This window comes from Notolabrus celidotus, chromosome 4, assembly GCF_009762535.1.
Source record: "Notolabrus celidotus isolate fNotCel1 chromosome 4, fNotCel1.pri, whole genome shotgun sequence".
Lineage (NCBI taxonomy): Eukaryota > Metazoa > Chordata > Actinopteri > Labriformes > Labridae > Notolabrus > Notolabrus celidotus.
The window spans coordinates 30,556,394-30,578,780 of record NC_048275.1 but is presented as its reverse complement, the minus strand read 5'-3'; the positions used below and the strand labels follow the sequence as shown (position 1 = coordinate 30,578,780).

Genomic DNA, 22,387 nt, shown 5'->3' with positions numbered 1-22,387 from the left:
AAGTAGGCCAATAAGGCCTCTTCAGGGGCAAGGTGGACAAGTCTTGTCTTACCCTGTCAGGATTCTAATTCCCATAACAACCTGCTAATCATACATTTCCAGCTTATACACCAACCACTAACTTAAAATACAAACATGCAAAAACATTGATTAAAGATTATTTTATTGATTTAAAATGATTTATGTTTAGAGTTTTAAGAAAATAGTACCAGTGATTCCAAGGCATTGCCCTGTGATAGGTTGGCGACCTGTCCAGGGTGTACCCTACCTTCTGCCCGAAGTCAGCTGGGATTGGCTCCAGCCCCCCGTAACCCCAAACTGGATAAGCGGTCAAGATAATGGATGGATTAATTCCGCCACAGTTAGTGTTCCATGGTGATGGATTCTTATCTGCCTGTTGCAGTGGATTTAACATGAAACTGTCCTCATCCAGCTCTCCTTCTTCTCTGAACTCTGCTGTTCCAAGCGGCAACCTCCGGTCTCAAACGATGAAGCCCATGCGGAAGTGTTATAAACTGCAATACATCAAGAATCCGCTTGAGGCTGGCTGCAGAAACACCGGAAACCACATAGACATGAGTGGGAAAAGATGATCTTTGCAGCATTAATAAACATGTTTACAGCCTGGTTCAAAAAACGGCTTGGCCCTACGAAGCTAATCTCTCTAATGGCACACACTGTACGGGGGGTGAATTTTTTTCTAAAGTGACGGTTCAGAAGATATTAAGATTACACTCGTTACCTGTATTAATGGCACCTGTTTGAACTCGTTATCTGTATAAAAGGACACCTGTCAACAGCCTCAAACAGTCAGACTCCAAACTCAACCATGGCCAAGACCAAAGAACTGTCGAAGGACACCAGGAAGAAAATTGTGGACCTGCACCAGGGTGGGAAGAGTGAATCTACAATAGGCAAGCAGGTTGGTGTGAATAAATCAACTGTGGGAGCAATTGTAAGAAAATGGAACACATACAAGTCCATTGATAATCTCCCTCGATCTGGGGCCCCACGCAAGATCTCATCCCGTGGGGTCAAAATGATCATGAGAACGGTGAGCAAAAATCCCAGAACTACATGGAGGGATCTGATGAATGACCTGCAGAGAGCTGGGACCAAAGTAACAAAGGCTACCATCAGTTACACACTACGCCGAGAGGGACTCAAATCCTGCAGTGCCAGGCGTGTCCCCCTGCTTAAGCCAGTACATGTCCAGGCCCGTCTGAAGTTTGCCAGAGAGCATATGGATGATCCAGAAGAGGATTGGGAGAATATCATGTGGTCAGATGAAACCAAAATAGAACTTTTTTGTACAAACTCAACTCGCCGTGTTTGGAGGAAGAAGAATGCTGAGTTGCATCCCAAGAACACCAGACCTACTGTGAAGCATGGGGGTGGAAGCCTCATGTTTCTTCTGCAAAGGGGACAGGACGACTGATCCGTGTTAAGGGAAGAATGATCGGGCCATGTATCGTGAGATTTTAAGCCGAAACCTCCTTCCATCAGTGAGAGCATTGAAGATGGAACGTGGCTGGGTCTTCCAGCATGACAATGATCCCAAACACACCGCTCGGGCAACGAAGGAGTGGCTCCGTAAAAAGCATTTCAAGGTCCTGGAGTGGCCTAGCCAGTCTCCAGACCTCAACCCCACAGAAAATTTGTGGAGGGAGTTGAAAGTCTGTGTTGCCCAGCGACAGCCTCAAAACATCACTGCTCTAGAGGAGATCTGCATGGAGGAATGGGCCAAAATACCAGCTAGAGTGTGTGCAAACCTGGTGAAGACTTACAGGAAACGTTTGACCTCTGTCATTGCCAACAAAGTATGTTATGTTATGTTACAAAGTATTGAGTTGAACCAAGCGGCAAACTCCGGTCTCAAACGATGAAGCCAATGCGGAAGTGCTATAAACTGCAATACATCGAAAATCCGCTTGAGGCTGGCTGCAGAAACACCGGAAACCACATAGATATGAATGGGAAAAAGACGATCTTTGCAGCATTAATAAACATGTTTACAGCCTGGTTCAAAAAACGGCTTGGCCCTACAACGCTAATCTCTCTAATGGCATACACTGTACGGGGGGTGAATTTTTTTCTAACATGACGGTTAAGAAGATATTAAGATTATGAGTTTTGCCCAAATAAGGACATGACTGACGTGACTCCCGGTCGGGAACACACAGCCATTGGCTAAGAGACTCACACTACGTCACACTCTGCCTAGTTGAGTTCCGCATTACCAATATGGCTGCTGCCGTCGATTTGCTTCAAAACAGCTCTCAGGAACAGATGGGTGACGTCACGGATACTACGTCCATATTTTATACAGTCTATGAGTTGAACTTTTGTTATTGACCAAATACTTATGTTCCACCATAATTTACAAATAAATTCTTTAAGAATCCTACAATGTGATTTCCTGGATTTTTTTTCTCATTTTGTCTCTCATAGTTGAAGTTTACCTCTGATGAAAATTACAGACCTCTCTCATCTTTCTAAGTGGGAGAACTTGCAAAATCAGTGGCTGACTAAATATTTTTTTGCCCCACTGTATATAGTTGGGGAAAATATATTTTTGCATAATCCTGACTAAAACAATCAGATTTCATGCAAGTACAGTTGAATATCTAGGCTATTCCTCAATCACATAGCGCACTGCTTACTGCAGGACTATAGGGACCACGCCCCCTACATGCACTGTGCATTCCTCCATCACATGCACAGATGATTTCTAGAATCCTGCAGAAGCTAGGCTTGAGAAGCTTGAGGGACGATGCTTTTTTATATACATGTTGAATGGGACTTTTATGGAGGGAGAGGGGTGCTTTGCATTTAAAATTTTGAATGGGACTTTGTTGGGATTGCATTTCAGTTAATTTTTGAATGGGTTGGGTCCGGTTGAGTCGGGGGATGAATATGAATATACTCAACATTCATGTTTTTGGTCTTCAATGAAAAAAAAGATTGTTCAAAAAAATATTTAATACTTGATAAAGTTCTACTTACAAATAAATCTGTTTTAATTGTATTATTTTGGATGGATGTCTGTTTATAGCAAAACAAATATTTATGCTTGGATATGATACCTTCCCATTAAATTACCCTCAATTCCCAGTTAATTCCCATAAATTCCCATGAAAAGTTTCCAATTTGGAATATTTCCAAAATTCCCCAGGTTAACTTCCCATGGAAATTTACCGGAAATGTTCCACCCCTTTGCAACTCTACGGTCTATGGTTTCAACAAGCAGAAGCAAAATGTGCCAAAACTCTTTTCCGGGGATTGATCTGACATGATGTGTAATCAATTTGCCTCTGGTGTTGCTCATATTAGTGAAAGTTAATAACCATTGTCAAGTGGTTTTGACCAATCAGAATCAAGCATCTTACACAGACGGAAGATCAGTAAGGAAGTTTTAAAAAAGGCAGGTGTGAATAACATTTCTTAGGTGGGTGTTTTTGTGTGTGGACTGTGGATCTTTTCATTTGTTGTATTAACTTGGTGTCAATCCCTCAAAGCCTTGGCCTTGGACTACTCGTTGGTTGTTGCATCAAGGTGAATCTTGATTCTTGGGCTGACAGTATATCCTCCTTAGCCATGCTGGCAGGCCTGTTTGTTTTCCTACATGCAGATCAGGCTGTAGAAAGAGCTGATTACATGTAAACAACTTTGACACATAAGTTCATTTGGAACCAGGAGAATGTTAAGTTTAGTATTTGGTGGGTGATCTAGCTGGGTCTCTTCCTGCTTTAATTCGGTACTTCTTGTTTAAATGCCACCAAAGGAACTTATCTCGCTGCAGGCTGTGATCCGCCTGATAAACATAAATAAAACATTCCACCTCAGCATCAACACTGAACTCGCTGCTGTAAAAACAGGGAACAACAACAGAGTTTGTCCCAGTTTTCTCACTTAAAAAACATGGTTAGATAATTAGAGTGGGTTTCATGAGCACACTGTGGTCAGGACAAACAGGAACAGATGTCGTGAGGAAACTGTAAATGCTTCCACGTGATAATGGATGTAAAGGATTATAAACATGATAGTTGTGTGTGTGTGTGTGTGGTTATTGTACTATAATCCACTTTGACCTAGCACTGGCAGGGGGTCTTGCTTCTCTAAAGAGCCTTGGATTGGATTACAGGGTGTCGTACTCGGCTTAGGGGCCAAACATAGTTCAAACGGGCAAAAGTTGAGAAGTTCTTCCTCAGCATGTCGTTGCATCCTTTGTCTCCTGTTACTGTTTGTGTTGTGGGAAATAAAACCTCTTTCATTTAGTGTACAGTTTGATTTTATACCAGGTCAACTGATGGAGGATTCTCGTGTCCTGAAAGTCTGAAGTATGTGAATGGCAGTTAATTGGCATTAATAATCGTAGCTAAGTCAACATAAGAAATAAACCAACTTAGTTTACATCTAATTGTTGCACTGGGCCTGCATAACGAGAGCCAAGATCCAGAATAACCAAAGTCAAACATTGGATGATGCTGAGCAAACACCTGGATATGGAGATAGACTTTCCTTGTACCATGTAGTTGTCTCTTAAAGTCTCCTGTCCTGGTTGAGTGTTGGTCCTCTGTAGTTTGAATGGACTTCATTCACAACGTCTGCTGCACAGCACTTGTTTATGTTGCTTTAGTTCAACAGACGCTTCTGTTGTAACACAATGTCCTGATGAAACTGGAACAGGGACATTAGGCCGTCAGCAGAGGAAAGACATTACTGCAGGGCGAGAGACTTGAAGGACCAGGCGTCATCTCGTTTCCGCTGCCAGAAACGGAGTCAGAAAACTCCCTGTCGCCTGTTAACCACCACCGCCGCCGCCGCCACTGCCACTCCGATTCATTATATAAGTTAGTTTATTTTGAGAGGAGAACACAGCTGCCCTGGAGACACAGAGTCCTGATGGCTCTGATCTGAGCAGACAAAGAACGGGAGAGGACATTTTTCGTGTTTTGGCTGCAGCTGGAAGTGAGCCCTGGCAGGACGAGGCTGCTGCAGGTCTCAGTTTGGTCCAAAACTCCCAAAAATCCCCCAGCACACATTCCCAGCCCGTCAGGTTGAAACTGACCTCCCCTTTCCGCTCTCCCTATCTTCTTCAGAGGCTACAATGAGTCACGCCTCCTCTCATCACCATGACATACATTTGCGTGGCGCTGACCTATGATGCTGCAGCATGTTATGGCGCTCCACAGTGATGTAATCAGGCCTGGCATCAGCAGGGGCTCCTTATTTATTACAGTACCTGGTGACTGAGCCGCTGTACGGGCACAGCAGCTCTGTCACTTTGATGTCACATGTAACCTCAATAGGTCGGCTCACAGTGATGCCGCCGGACAGCCGGTTGAGGTCGCTGACGGACAGACGGGGGCAGCAGAGCGTCAAGGATTAAGCAACGTGCACTCTCCTGTAGGCGCTCTGCGTACGTGGAGGGGGGTGGGGAATGTTTTAGGCCAAGCGCTTTCTCTCTGTTTGCTAACACAGACACGTGCACGCTCGCATACACACACACACACACACACACGCATACACATACACATGCATGCACATGCACATACACACACCATGGGTCTCCCATGCCTGTCGCTGGCTAGTGCTGTCACCAGACGCCCCAGTGCTGTCATAACACAGCACACCACAGTAATTGTAGATTTCACAGCACTCGGCGCTCCTCACCACGGCATATGACTCCAACATGAAGTGACAGGCCAACACACACACACACACACACACACACACACACACACACACACACACACACACACACACACACACACACACACACATGCATGTTCCCTTGTTCGTTTCCTTAAATCTGCTCTATCTGACACACACATACACATACACACACACACACACACACACACACACACACACACACACACACAGAGAGACTCACTCTCTCCTGCTCAGAGGATGGGTTGAAATTCGTGGTTCGGTTGTTTTCTTCAATGAAAATTCTTCTGAATGCACATCAGGACTGATTGAGAATAAACAGCACTTGATGGTGGGTGAGAGTGCTGTGCGGAGCTAATGTTCTTAGTGTTTCCAGTGTCTTCATTTACTTCTGTTGTCTTGTTGTTGTTGTTGTTGTTGTTGTTGTTGTTGTAGTTGTAAAGCTCTGACTGCTGTCTCTCAGAAGCAAAGAAGGGAGGATTGACGTCCGAGGCAGCCAGTTGTCTTGGACTTTAAATCCAAAAACAGCAGAACACTCATATCTTCTAAAAACACCTTTGTCTGATAGCTTTTGGGAACTAAAATACACAAAACATTAACTTCAGAGCAATGACTGACAAACGAGTATACAGCAAAAGTGGCTCCATGATTATACAACATAAAAAAACTTCAAACTTCTGGTGACAGTCATCACCAGAAGAGATGTTACAAAGACTACATGTAATGTCAAATGTACATAATATTAATATTAAACCAGCTACAGTCCTTGATGCAGCCAATAAAGACCCTGCACAATTTTTTCTCACTATTCTGCACTGTGACAGGTATTGTCAAAGTAAAAGAGAGGCAATGCACCTTTCAGAAAGCCAGATAGTTCACCATGAGTGTTTCCCCCCAATCTCAGACACTTACTGTCCGAAGACCATTAAGCTCTTTGGGGCTGACGGCCAATACTTAGTTGGTATTAAATCTAGTTAAACCAAAAATTGATAAATAATGGACAGAACAACAGCAACTCAAGTGAAGCCAAAACTTGTGGAGCTTCCCCTGGTGACTTGCTGGTCCACTGGATGGCATTGTATTTCCTTCATTTTCAGCACTTCCGGAATCGCAGTATATCGGGCGTACATTTCATCTCCTCTGACGTGTCCTCTCTATTCTCCCCTGTAATTATTTCTGTATGATAAACATGCATCAGCTCTACGCTGTGAAAAAGCAATCAGAAAATGTAGCTGGACCAGAAACATGCGACCCGCCGTTCAGCGCAGAGCGATGCGGACACATTGATGCACAAATATGTAGTGATCACATCCGCGTCGGCCACTACTGCATAGAGTCAACGCAGAGATAAAAGCATGCTTTAGGAGAAGTTTATTTTTCAGATTGAGAACTCTGTTAGTAAATGTGTGCTCTTGGAGAAGAGAGTGACGAGAGAAAACCTAACAAACACTACCACAAGAGTCTTGAACTTTCCATTTATCTGCTACACATCAACGCAATAATCTCACACTGAGTGGAGATGCATGCTTATTGTCCATTTAATACAGTCAGTGGGTTTAACCAGTTGATATCGGAATATCAATCAATTAATCAGTCAATCTTTAGCACCAAATCAGAACAAACGTTATCTAAAGACACTTTTACAAACATAGGAGGTCTAGACTGCACTCTATGTTAAATTATGAACCAAGACCCAACATCAAGTAAGACAAAGGTAAGACTGAGTCTTTCCTTGCCTTAATCCACCATGAGCATTGCACCACGCAGTATTTAGCTAACTACAGCGGCGAGGAAAAACTTCCTTCTAACAGGCAGAAACCTCGAGCAGAACCAGACTCATGTTAGACAGCCATCTGCCTCGACTGAGTTGGGTCTGGAAAGAGGGATAGAGAAGAATAAGAGACAGAGGGAGCGGTGATAGTGATAGTAATATGAGCAAGACTTCCTGTTAACTCATCAGGAAGTGTCTTCCGTCCGTCCGTCCCTTCGTCAGTCCGTCCCTGCGTCTGTCTGTCCCTCCGTCCATTATCCATCATCCATCATCCATCATCCATCCGTCCGTCCGTCCGTCTGTCCGTCCATCCGTCATCTTGGCCTTTTGGGGTCGTAGGGGGCTGGAGCCTATCCCAGCTGATATCAGGTGCAAGGCAGGATACGCCATGGATAGGTCGCTGATCCATCACAGGGCAGACATTTAGAGACAGACAACTATTCACGCACACACTCACACCTATGGGCAATTTAGAGCGACTAATTAACCTGGTGAGCAGGAGCAGGTGACTGTGAGAGGAAGCCGGAGTACCCAGAGGGAACATGCAAACTCCACATAGAACGGCACTTGCCCGACTGGGGATTCGAACCAGAAACCTTTTTGCTGTAAGGCAACAGTGCAGCTGTGCTACATTTATTTTGACAACCAGTTGGTTACAGCTTATGCATTCTGCCTCTTTTGATCTCCACACAGACTTTTTCTGCATACAGTAAAATGTCTCATGTGTTTGGTCAACTATAAGTGGACTACAGACAGAATCCAGATTACATCTGTGTGTCTTTTCCCTTCATATTCAACATCATATGAAAGGACATTAATACTCCATTAATACACAGATTTGTTTTGCACAGAGCCAGCATGTATCTTTTGGCCCGTATGCTGACATGTTGATTGTGGGTCGCTTGGAATGCTCAGCAGGTGGTGCATTAAATGAGTGATTTATGGAGCGGGAAGCAGTCCTGTGTACTCATTTCATGGTTATATGGGTCATTTTACAAAGCACTGCCAAAAGATTTATTAAAGAGTGAGGATAGCTCTGATGGAACAGTATAGTTTTAATGGTTTAGTCCTAACATGCCGTAGTAGTTGTAATGTTTTGTGCTCAAATGTTTTAATGGAGTATATTATAATACCTTAATATGAATGATGAGCAGAGCTGGTGTTGCTCAGCATTGAACCTGTTTTCTGCTTCTGAGCTGGTGTTTCTATCATTCAGTCTCTAGTGAACATGGTCAAATACACAAACTAGGTCCAGTTCACTTGTAGAATTCACCCAAATCCCTGACACAGCAGGTGGCGGCAGGGCAGGAAACTCACTGTCCATCAGTAGCTCCCAGTCCCTTTTTAGGTCTGGATTGAGGTAAGAGGACAGCTGGTCACCTGGTCACAGGAAAACCCTGTTCAGTAGAACATCCCATTATCCGATCCAATGCTACTAAGGTAGATAACTATAATGGGCCCCTTTCTTCCGCTGCGCAGCTAACTTTAGAAAATGTTGTGTACATTGCGCCCATCTTATCCTCCATACATTAGCTTCTCATCAAAACCAGGTCCTAGTGTCCACTTTAAAAACCCTGCAGGAGTGGGCTCCAGCTGTCTAATAGATCTCTGGTGCTTTCTGATCAGGGTCTCCTTGTAGTCCCTTGTCCTCAAACAAGGACGAAAAGGTGCCTTTGTATTTGTTTTTGTGATCCTGAGGTAGACTACGAGTTTAGGTTCTTTATTTTCTTTTGACGCTTTGCAGAAGCAGCCTAATACTTGTTTATTCAGACAGGCCTGAACATCAGGTGTAATTTTATACAGTTGTGTGCTTTTAAGTTCTTGTTTTAACTGATTTTTTATTTTACATGTCATGACCCACAAGAAAACAGCAGATTAACAACATTTACCAAATTAAAATAATGTTTTATTAAATCAGATGAAACTAAATTAGACCAAATCGTAATTCCAAATTAAATATTTACAGAGTGAGGTGTGGAAGTCAGTAAAATCAGTGGTGTGTGATGTGCACAAGTGGAGGGTGTGTTTGCAAACAACACAAATAATAACTTTAGGAGAACATAACTGAACAGAATAACCAAAATGCAGTGTAGCTACGAGTGTGAGTGTCAATCAAGTAACCGCAAGCCAATCGTTGGTGGGTGGCATATTCGAAATGCATAACACAACCAAACTACGTCCGCGCTAGTGTGAGGTAAAGAGGCAGGTCTTTAGCCTTTTTGCTAACAGCTACAGGGTGCCCACCTGTCAATCAAGTCAGACATGTCCTTGTTTGGGCGACACTTTTAAGTTTAATATCTTCGAAAGTACCGAGTTATTAAAAAAATCCCCCCTTGTACAGTGTGTGCCGATAGAGAAATTAGTTATTCAGACCGTAACTGTTTTTTGTACCAGACTGTAAACATGTTTATATCTGCTGTAAAGTTCATGTTCTTTGAATGGGTGTGTATGTTTGTTTCCGGTGTTTCTGCAGCCACCCTCATGTGGATGCTCAATGAACTGCAGTTTTTAGCACTTCCACATGGGATTCATATTTTAAGACCAAAGGTTGCCACTTGGTTAGACACACCCCCAGGATGACATCAGCATCCTATATGACCCTCGAGGGGCATCATATATTTGTTTTATTAATATAGTTTGTTTTAGTTCTGACATTTTGCATCTTTTTGACTTTCTCTGCAAAATACATGATACATTTCACGTTCTCTTTAAAGCAAAACTTGCCCAATGTGTCTACCACCCAAACTGACATCTTCCTTGTTTCTTTCATTCCATCTCCCCATGTGCATAATGAGTGACCCTGACTGGGACCAGATCCAGAGGTTGAGCCACACTGCTTCTTTTATTTTGTCATCTAACAGTTATTCTGTTGTGTGTTGTCGTTTTCAGTCGTGGAGGATCCTGCTGTTCGGGGCTCTCAACCTGCTGTGCACCGGCTGTCTGCTGATGTGGTGCAGCTCCACCAACAGCATGGGTGAGCACACACACACACACACACACACACACACACACACACACACACACACACACACACACACACACACACATTAAACTAACTCAGTGATAAAGCAGATGCAGATAGACACATGCAGACTGACACGCACACACACACACACACACACACACACAGATGTACACAAGCTGACAGAGACACACAATGGAAAAAAAAACAACCCACACACACACTCTGAGAAGTGGACACTGACACTAACAGGCGGAGATACCTGTCTACACACAGTAAACTCTGATTGACAGTTACACAATCTTACACATATGCACACAGGAGCGTGTGTGTGTATGTGTGTGTGTGTGTGTGTGGTTGTGTGGTGCCACACTCAGATTCACACACAGGGAACACGTTTTTAAAAGTGTGTAAGCAGGGTCATCTCACCAGAGGGGTTCAGACTGATCCTGCTGCTACAGCTGCATGTGTGTGAGTGTGTATCTATGTTAAGCATGTGTGTGAGTGTGTTTTTGTGTGAGGAGGGGGCCACCTCAGTTAAAATATGGCACTTGAAAGGGCATGTTGAAGAAACAGAGTCCTTCACAGCTTCTGTTTTCACCCCGTGGTGCTACAACACAGAGGAGACATCAGTCATGTTGACAGAGCCTGTTTTTTGTAAATCCAGAGCAGAGCAGTGTGTCCACCACCATGTAAATCATATTAAAACCAGATATGTTAAACATATTGTGATTCATATCAGCTCATTTTTTTGTAGTTCTGTCATTTATCTAAGTAACAATTATTTTGAATTTAACAACAAAGCAAATTAATTGTTTCTTCCTTTTTTTTCCTCCCCACCCAGAATTTTTAGTCCCTTTATTCAGTGTAACTCCACCAGGTTTGTCCTGGTGGCAGAGGGCCAGCAAGAAAACATCCGGAATGAAAATCTTAGCTGTTTGTGTTCACACATGCAGCTCAGCTAGCTCATTTCTTGGAAGTTTTTAGGAGTTTGTCTATGTGTGAATACAGCTTAATAGACAAATAAACAAGTAGATGTAGCTGTTGTTTGACAACTTGATGCTGAAAAGCATAACCAATTCACAAATTGTATTTTAGAACTGGAACCAAAATGTGCCGTAGTGGAGCACAAGAGTCATGAAACCTCCACTGGTTTTACCATTCAGACCTACAGGTTGAGAGGATCTTCTTTTTTTGCTGCCACTTTAAGAGTGTTGTCTTGTCCTGCATCCTGTCTGAAACGAAAAAGTGTTCACATTGAGATACTTTATTTTCTTTTTCACAACATGCTCTTCCATCCACTACAAATGTTGAAAGAGGAGTACAGTGTTATTTTTAGTCGGGAGGAATACGACTACACAGTGCTATAAATATTGAAAAAAGGAGACAACAAGAATCAAGTTCAAATTTTCAGAACTAATAATTAAATGAACAAAGTATGGTCAGGTGGCCATTCCTGTATTTGATGACTAAGTTTTCTGCTTCAGGAACTTCACTTCTGCTCTGGGATCATCAAGTACTAAGAGTTTGGGATTTGGGGATTTTGAATACATGCATGAGCTAGTTGTCAGCGGCTTGTGTAAATCTCAGTGTTGGTCTTAACTGTAAGTGTCTGTTTGTGTTATCTGGAGAGCTGTGTGAGCCGAGCAGCGGCACTTAAAACCAACTCTCTGCCTCGGCTGAGCTGTCTACTGGCCTCGCTCGCTTTGATTTGGATGAAAAATATCCTTACCCTTTCAAATCCACAGTAGCTGCTTCAACCCCAAATGCCACTCGGGCACTCATCAGTTGTTAGCAATGAATGAAAACGGACACATCCCTGTTTTGTGAATGTAGACGTGTAGAAAGCAATAGCTGCATTCTTCCCTTCGGATGTAGGGTCTTAATTTGCAATATAAATAAATGTAGTTTGCAGACTCAGATTTGACCTTTTTTTTCTCTGCATGTTTCTCTTTAAAAAAGCATCTCGACACCGGCTGAAAACAGCGATTCAGTGAGACACAGTGTTTATGGTCAGCGAGGCTCATTTCTGTCACCAACATTAAATCCTCTCGGGGATTCCATCACTCAGGAAAATGCTGCCATGAAAAGAACAACATGCAACCTTATCCCCGCTCACCCGCTCTGACTGCAAATACTGCAGCATAAGCCTCCCACACACACACACAAACACACACACACACACACACACACACACACACACACACACAAACACACACAACAGTGGCGTCGGGTGTCGCGCAGACAGGAAGCGGAGGACAGAGGTATCGAACGCACGGGGGAAGGCGACACCCTCGTCGATACTCGGCCCCGATGAGAACAGCAGGAGTAGACAGCGGCCCAGTCTCAATACTGTCAGTCAGATTCCTCCTTGAGTAGTAGGTCTTCTTCACTCACAGGATCAGCACACATGGCAGCGCTCACACACTCACACTTTGGACATCTGGACCAGGGACCCAAACTAATCCTCATTATGAAAACACAAGTTAACACTGTTAAGTCATTTAGGCCTACATTACACTATCCTTGAGTGAGAACGTGTATATCACACAGGTTTAAAGACAACCTTTAATGTAATCTTCTACAACATAAAATCAAAGATCTGTTTTCAAAGCCTCTTTAGCTTCACACCGTCACCGATTACTGCCCAACAAAGACATCTTAAGACTTTTTTATACATAGATACTGTATTGCTACAGTAAAATAAAATAAAAAGCCTCTTAAAACAATCTTCAATGTAAATAATATATAATTGACAAACATTAATGATGCCTTTTTCAGCTTTTGTGTTTTTTTCCTTACAAAATACATGGTGTTGTTGCTTGTAAGTCATTGGGCTATAACTAGCTAGCCATCATTATACTGATGCAAGGAAACAGGTGCACATAATTTACTGCAATCAGTGGATGCCAGACTATTTGATAGAATGATATCTGTCAATAGTGCTAATTAGGGATGCACTGAAAATTTGGCCACCGAAAGACAACAATGCCGAAACATAATGTTGTGATGACACAAGCAAAATCGCGGCCAGTACGGGCTTGTCTGGATAAGGGCCAACATGTCTACATCCATAATCCCTTTAATTGCCGCACTAAAGCGTCTTCTAAGCAAAGAGGTTGAGATGGACCACGGAGTGAAAACAATGAAAAGTACAGTCTTAGAGTCTGTCAGCACAGGCTTCACTGACATCTATTCTGATCCTCTGCACTTCATCGTGACTGTACTTGATCCACGTTATAAAGATCATTACTTGGATGTGGGAATAAAGCAGCGCGCACGAGAAATGATCCAGGCTGCGATGGAGACGGAGAAGCGCACAGCGCAGGAAGGAGAACAGAACGCAGAAAAAAGGACTCGTCTCTCTGAACCAGATGAGGGGCATGCACCCTTGTTGTCTGATATGTTCAATGAGATCCTTGATTTTAGTTAGGTTAGTACACAGTCATAGCCATCAATGCAATGGTAGGGGAGACCGGGGACAGTTGTAACATTTTTGACATTTCTGTCTCTAACTTTGAGCTCTTTTAATCCAGTGTGTTCAAACTGCTATACAAAGCTTCAAGTGTCTGCTAATAAATGGCCTAGAAAATGCCCGTGCAACATAAACAGAAATTGCATGGCCTACTCCCTACTAATAGTTGGCATAATAATTTATTTCGGGGTTTTGGTTTTGGTTTTCGTCCTTGGTTTCCTCATTTTCGGTTTTCAGTTTCGGCCAAGAATTTTCATTTCGGTGCATTCTTAGTGCTAATATAGGCTGATACTGATTATCAACCAGTATCTATGTTTCTCTATTATGAACATAGCACAAAAAGTAAGGACATTTCTGTTTTGTAGACTAGTTCTTTGTTGTAATAATCTTATACCGTTGGAAAGCCTGTTTATTTCCCTTTCAAATGGCGCCATATTTGTAATGAAACATGCATTAGTGGGAGGAGCAGTGGAGCTGAGTATGTGGGTTGCGCCGATGAATAATTTGCCAAACCCTCCCTGCCAATGACAAACAGCTTATTCTGCTGTTTGCAATGGACTCTTGTTTTGAGGCTCTGGTACCACCAGGTGCTGCCAATCAGGTGCCTGATTGGCAGCACCTGTGAGCATGGGCCCTGCTACAGAGGTCAGCAGGTATTTCCTCCAAGATTCAGCATGCCATGTTTGACTGATGTATAGTAGTACAATGCAGTTTCTAGTTTCATGTTTTTGGTATCACCACTTATGTTGAATTTAAATAAAAGCACAAAGACAGCGTAAAAGTAAAGGCTGTCTTATTTTCTCCTTTTTAATGAGTGATAACATTCACTGTAGTTGTTCATAAGTGTGTTCATCATGAGATTGACTGAAGGACCTGATTATTAACACTCGGTCCTTTCTGCTCTGCTATCACTTCAACAGACCGAACTGAGGTTGAAGACATATTCACTCAGCTGTCAATCCCTCACACTGACAGATTGAACACAGTCTGGTATTTTCCATACGTACTGTTCTTTATCTTATTATGGCATTATGTGTGCGCGTCGCGGCCAATGAGATCTCTTCATGCCCTCAGCTGTTTGTCTTCTACCTCGTTAGTCTAAAGCAACACGCGCAGACACAGCGACACACACAGAGCGACACACACACATTAACATCTGCATTTTTATATTTCATCCCTCATGGAAAGACCAACACGGAGACACAAATGCATTTTGTACACACACACACACACACACACACACACACACACACACACACACACACACACACACACACACACACACACACACACACACACACACACACACACACACACACACACACACACAGGAAGTAATCTGTCTATTTTCTCAAGGTGCCTGAACCTTTGACGTCCAAACTGTCTAGTTTTACAAGTGTAGACTGTGCCTTTAATTTACATTGTGTGTTTCTGAGATTTAATTTACACCTAAATAAAGGATGTTTTAACCTGCTGTCATACTCTGTGAGGCAGTGAGGTATGTCAGATTAAGAGAGGCCCCATGTGAACAATCTCATCCTGACCTTGTTTAAAACCTATAGGCTGACTCATTCATCCCAGACTGAGATGGGGTCATGGGGTGTGACTCTGCACGTGGCAGGTCTGTAGCCATGTCAGTGATTTATACCCATACAAAAAGTTAGAAGGACATATTACAACATATGTTTGATTGTAGGACGGCCTGTTTGGAGCTGAGATTTGTCCAGTTTGACAAAACATGCATAGAAATCACGTTAGTGTTCAAACAATAGGTTCCGAAGCAGGGTTTCCATATTTTTTTATATTCAGTCCACTTAAAAGAACCCTTTGTTATCAGTTTATCTCAAAGCATTTCTTCGGCTCCAGAATCTCACGCAGTTTCTATTGTCGTCTTCTCTCGATGCATGTTCGTCTGTCAGTGCCATACATGTGTTTGATAAGATGTGCACACACTGTTCCTACAGCACATTCCTACCGTTAGTTTAAATGAAGCATAAGCTATATAAAAGTCCCCCCCCAGACACACACGCACAGACACATACACAACCCCATATACGCCCTTGCTGACCCCCCTCTGTGAGTGTAATACCATGTTCTAGACCAACTGCCACACCGAAGCAGACAAAGCCTCATATATACATACTGTACATGTTCCTGCACATGCTATGGGATCTCATGCATGGAGACACACACATGGACACACGGACACACACACGCACACGCACACACTGCTCTGCCCCCATTAGATCATGGCTAACGGCTTAACAAGTTAATACACACACTATACCATACACACACACAGCAATCTGTTCAATGTTCTCCTCTTGACTGTCAGAATGTTTGCAAACACACACTCACACTTACACTCATACACACACACACACACACACACACACGCACACACACATGCACTTACACGCACACACACACATGCACACGCACGCACACGCGCACACACACACGCACACACACACACACACTCGCACACTTGCACATACAGAGCTGTATAGACTCTATACATGCTCTTCTGGTGCTGAGGCGGTTAACTCCTTGTTGACCTGTGAAGCTGCTGAGAGAGATAATCATTGGGAAGCTTATGGAAACCCAGCGATCCCCATGTCAGTCCTTATATGTGTGTATGTATGTATGTTAGTTAGATCATGGGACCAATTGGTGCATGTGAGTTAGGGTTAAACTAATAATGTCTTACAAGTAGGATGACTTTGAGGCAGCCTCTAATCCATCTTCCCTTCACTTGAATGCAGCACAGTTGACTCACTATGCCATACTCTATGTGTCTGATCCAGCAAACACAAATCAATACTAGAACATGATTAGAGAGGTGTTTGCCCACTTGATAACTATCAGTCAAACATTCAATGTCTTTTCAGCTCTGGTTCACCCTCTTGAAGCACACTATTGTGGTAAATATCCTACTTGTTAATGGGGATGTTTAAGGTTTTTCGAATATTTGTTAACTTTTTAAAAATCGAAGAGTTACTTTGAATATTTCTCATTTTAAAAGTACAATTTTTCATCGTATTTTCCGGTGCTTGATTGTAATACAGTATTCCCATCAGACGGTGGCTATTGATTGCTTAAAGCTGTTTGCTAGCTGTCTTAGCAAACAGAAGAAGAAGAATGCTAATTGCATTAAATAGCAAAAGAAGAAGAAAACATTAGCAACAGTCTTCTGTCAGTTTCTGAATCTCACCCTATTACACACATATTTCCAGAGACTGAGCATGGCTGTAAAATATAAACATACAAGCCACACTGCGTCATGGAAACACCCATAGATTGTAAAGATCGAGACAGACGCGGTCAGTGTCTGCTACTAGCAGCAACCATAGACTGTATGAATAATGGATGTAGTACCCATGACATCATCCATCTGTCCCTGAACGCTGTTTTGAAGCCAATCGTCAGTGGCAGCCATATTGGAAATGTGGAACTCAACCAGGCATGGTGTGACGTAAAGAGGCGGAGTTTGAGCCTCCTAGCCAACAGCTATGTGTTCCCGCCTGTCAGTCATGTCATTCATGTTCTTATTTGGGCAAAAACTCGTAATCTTAATATCTTCTGAACCGTTGTCATAAAAGAAATCACCCCCCGGCCCGTACAGTGTGTGCCAATAGAGAAATTAGCTACATAGAGCCAAGCCGTTTTTTGAACCAGGCTGTAAACATGTTTATTAATGCTATAAAGATCATCTTTTTGAATTGGTGTCTATGTAATTTCCGGTGTTTCTGCAGCCAGCCTGAAGCGGATTCTCAATGAATTGCAGTTTACAACACTTCCACATGGGCTTCATATTTTGAGACCAGAGGTTGCCGCTTGGCAGCACCTCGTCCTGCTGCTGCTTAACGCGACTGCCACACAAACGGGCCATTAACGGGCCAGGTGTGTAGGTGTATGTGTGTGTGGGGGGGGGGGGGGATATGTGTGATTATTCCAATAATTGTCGAATAGATGCCAATGATTATCAAATAGTATTTTGGCTTGAAATGCCCATCCCTACTTGTTAATGGCTGAATGTTTGTCTTCCTTCACCAGCTCGTCTCTGAATGTGTGTCCCTGCTGTTTGGTGCTGGTCAGGTGGTGTTTGGTGTCTCCATAAGAGCTTTTTATTTGTGGCTGCTGCTGCTTGTGTCAGGGTGCTGAGACTACTGAGACTAACATCAATAGTGATGTGTTGCCATATAAAAGTTTGACCCCCAAGAGGATATAAACTCAGTACAACTTCATCCTTGGGGATAACACAGTGTTTGATTACAGATGGTGACACCCTGTATTATGTAAGCCACTGGATCCATTAGATTCCAAGACAGTACATGAGGAAGAACTATTGATTCGTAGCTGTGAGCCACATTAGATGAGTATTGTGGCTCATAAAGCACTAAGCAATAATGCTGTGTTCATGCTCCTGTGTACATGCTGTAATTATGAATGTCCCAACAGGATTACCATCAAGTTGTAATTTCCTGGTGCGTTCAATATTGTGTACACTGACATAAGCCCCTTTAACACAGAGTTAGAGTTAGAGTATAACACTGGTATGAAGGCCTGTCATAATACCAGCTTCCCTGTTTGACACTGAATGCACTTGTGCTGCTTACACACAAAATCCAGCACAGTCCTCTAGAGTTTTTGTGAGGGTTCATTGTGTTTTTCAAAGTATTTCTTCTTCAATCAGCAGACAGTGTTCATATGTCATATCTCTCTTGTTTGCTAAATAACCATCACTCACCAGGGGTCACTTATCAATGAACTCACCGTTCACACGTGATCACAGATTATTTATTACCTACAGAAATATATAAACTAACGTTTTTACCCCTCACTTAGCCACGACTGTTACTGTGCATTCTATGGCACAACTAATCCCAATGCATCTCAATTATGTATGTGTCCTCAATTTTCTTCACTTCACATGTGACCACAACTCTAACAACTTACCCGCAATTTATACAGGGTAAGCTACACAGGACGCGTGTTTGCAGCATAGTGCCAGCTCAGAGCAGGTAGGATCAGCTGGGTCCAGTATAGAGAGAACCACACACAAACAACAAGTTACAAAGTCTTTCTGTGGTTGAATTTCTGCTCATTTGGATAGGATTCCATTATTTTGTGCTTCTATCATCACTAAGTATGCTGCATAATACTTGAACCTTGAATCCTTGAATAAAGTTTAGTTTTTTGTAGTTTTAGATGAGTTTAATATGAATAACTGTTACCTTCTGACCAAAGGATCATCTTAAAGTCCTGTTATGGTCAACATGATCACAGATATGTGTCTGTTTTGTAGCTGTTAACAATTACATAATATTTCTGATCTATGCGATCTTTTAAATGGTCAGGAGTCCATTTATGGTGTTTTATTTTGAAATTGAGCGGGTGTTGCATTTCATCCTCGTGCTTGACTTCCTGTCCAGGTTGATATTCTTTGTTTAGCATGACGCGTGCTGGGCGCATCGAAAATAGACTCAGCACATATTTTTAGCGAAGCGGCGCGGGATGTACGCTCCACATTTGTGCTTATGATTTCCATGGCGCCATCAGCCACTGTTTCAATGTGAGGATACATTTTTCATACATTCTTTGATCATTCATGGTCCTGAACTCTACTGATCAGGACCACGAATGATCACTATGACTGCTCACTCTGGTTTGCTCGCATTAGCTTTCGGTTGAACTTCTTATTGTAAATCCTCCTGTTTTCAAACTTTTTGAATAATTGTGTATATAGCATAGACTGTATAACTAATGGACGTAGTATCCATGACATCACCCATCTGTTTCGGTAGTGCTATTTTGAAGCCTATCGTCAGCGGGAGCCATATTGGAAATGCTGAATGCAACCTAACGTCTGTCGAGCTAGTGTGAGGTAAAGAGGCAGGCCTTTAGCCTCTTAGCTAACAGCTCCAGTTTTCCCGCCTGTCAGTCAAGTCAGCCATGTTCTTAAATGTGCAAAACTAGTAATCTTAATATCTTCGTAAATACCGAATTCTAAAAACAATCACCCCCGTACAATGTGTGCCGATAGAGAAATTTGCTCCTCAGACTGAAGCAGTTTTTTTAACCAGGCTGTAAACATGTTTATGAATGCTGCAAAGATCGTCTTTCTGAATGGCCTCAAGTGGACGCTCAATGAACTGCAGTTTTGAGCTAAGACCAGAGGTTGCCGCTTGGTACAAAGCGATCACGGATTTGATTGTTTTAAAAATCAGTTGAAAAGCATCAAATATTGATATGTTTATTATTTGATATTAGCCTACAGAGTCAGAGGGTCCCACACTTTGATGCAGAACTATGAGACTCCTGCCTTGCAGTCTTTTGTATATGTGGCGACAGAGGACGATGATGAGCTTCATGAGAGCGTCCTAGAGTCTCAGTAATCAACTTGAGGCTCACCTGTACTCAGTTTCTTCAGATGTGCTGGTCCTTTATTAAATCTATGATGACTGTCCAATTTTTCACTGTGACTGTGTACGTGAAGGTTGGCTTTTATGTCAGTGTGTGTGTGTGTTAGTGCTGTTAAGGCAGAGCTGTTGTTGCACTATTGCTGAAACATAAGCTGATGATGATTCTACAGAACTCTATGTGTGTGTTTGTTAGTGTGTGTGTGCGCGCCAGGCCTCCCATATCAAATTGTGCAGTGGACAACTGGATCAGCTTTCAATCCTTTTACAAAGTAAAGTCATCAGCTTTTTGTTTAATTGACTAAAAACACACACATACACACACAGACACACACAGACACACACACACACACACGCACGCACACACACACACACACACACACACACACAGACAGTAGCAGTTTAACCATCGATGTGTCTTTCCACCAGTCTGTCTGCGTCCATTTTTTTCCATTCTAAAACACACAGACAGCCCGCCTCTCTGTGTCACTTACACCCACACACAAACCTCTCAGCTGTCTCTTACCTTAACTCACCCCTCTCTCTCAGTGTCGCTCTCTCTCGTCTCCCTTCTCTGTCTGTCTCCCAACACTCGTCAACCAGACCCCATCCTCCCTTCTTTTTTCCCCTCTCAGCTGATGGATGGATGTCGTCCATTTCTGCAGCCCCTGTGTGTGTACATTTAAGTCCAGATCTGGTGATGCGTCTTTACGGGGAAGAGTGGGATTCCTCTGTTTTGTTTGTTTATAAAACCCCAAACGATGTCTCTAAAGTGTCCTTTGTAGAGATGTGCATGATTAAAGGTGGTCACTATTGCTCGTTGGCACCGGAATTACTTTGTCAGTTAAACATTTTACTGATATCTTTAGTATTGTAGGCCTGAAACCACTTGATCAGAGCAATGCATAAGCAGCAAAGGCATGTGGATGTCAATCCATGACGTCCCCCATCTGTTTCTGAAGCGCTGCTTTGAAGCCAATCGTTGGTGGGAGCCATATTGGAAATGCTGAACACAACCTAACTGCTGTCGAGTTAGTGTGATGTAAAGAGGCGGGCTTTGAGCCTCCTCGCCAACAGCCACAGTGTTCCTGCCTGTCAACCAAGTCAGCTGTGTCTCTCATAATGGAAAACTTGTAATCTGAATATCTTCAAAATTGTCGTGTTATGAAAAAATTCACCCCCCGTACAGTGTGTGCCGATCGAGAAATGAGCTATCCAGACTACACTTGTTTACTGTACCAGGCTGTAAACATGTTTATTTCTGTTGTAAAGATCGGCTTTTTTGAATAGTGTGTGTGTGTGTGGTTTCTGGTACTTTCTAATCCCTGGACACTCGAGAAACTGCAGTTTTTAACACTCCGCATTGGCTTCAATTCTCGCGGCCGGAGATTGCCGCTTGATCTGCACGCACTTCTAAGGACTGGCGGTGCTAGCTCTGCTGATTTTAGCCACACTTGGCAAACCAATTTCACATTGTTTGCTTGCAGACTCTGCACATGATCAATGTTTAAATAAAGATTCTGGAGTGTTTTCTAACCTTTCCCTACCTTTTTACTTTGAAACCAGAAGGTTAGTCAGAATTAAAATTTCCATCCAAACGACTAGGAAATTGATGTCTTGTTTGTTTTTTCTATTTAGGTAAATATTGTCCACATTCCCCACAGTTATGTTTTTGAGCATTTTTGCCTTTATTGGATGGAAAGCTGGATAGAGACAAAAATGGAGAGAGAGAGTAGGGGAAAACATGCAGCAAATAGTAGAGGCCGGAAGTCAAACCTACGACCACCGTGATGAAGACTAAAGCCTCTGAATATAGGGCGCACTCTTGGACCGCTATAGATCCACTGCATCCTGTGATTTTTGACCATTTATTGCCCTTTACGTTGCTGATAAAAAGTTCCTTGCACAACAATGCACAGAAAAAGGAAGTAAGAAGCAAGCACTGCAAAAGTAAGGAAAAAAAGAATGAGATACATATATTTACATAAAATAGTTTAATCAAATGTTTCTGCTTCAAAAAAAGGCTGTGCAAAACTACTGAGAAGATAAGACTTTGAAACATTTGACTTAAATGTACCCGT

The 22,387-nt window shown here is 42.7% G+C and overlaps 1 protein-coding gene across 1 annotated transcript in view; it reads left to right on the top strand.

Moving 5' to 3' along the window:
- The window catches only part of slc30a6 (solute carrier family 30 member 6), an 85,173-nt gene that overhangs the window by 4,706 nt on the left and 58,080 nt on the right, over positions 1 to 22,387 (top strand). Inside the window, 1 exon segment of the mRNA XM_034681986.1 lies at positions 10,337 to 10,421. Coding sequence (XP_034537877.1) covers positions 10,337 to 10,421 — 85 coding nt within the window.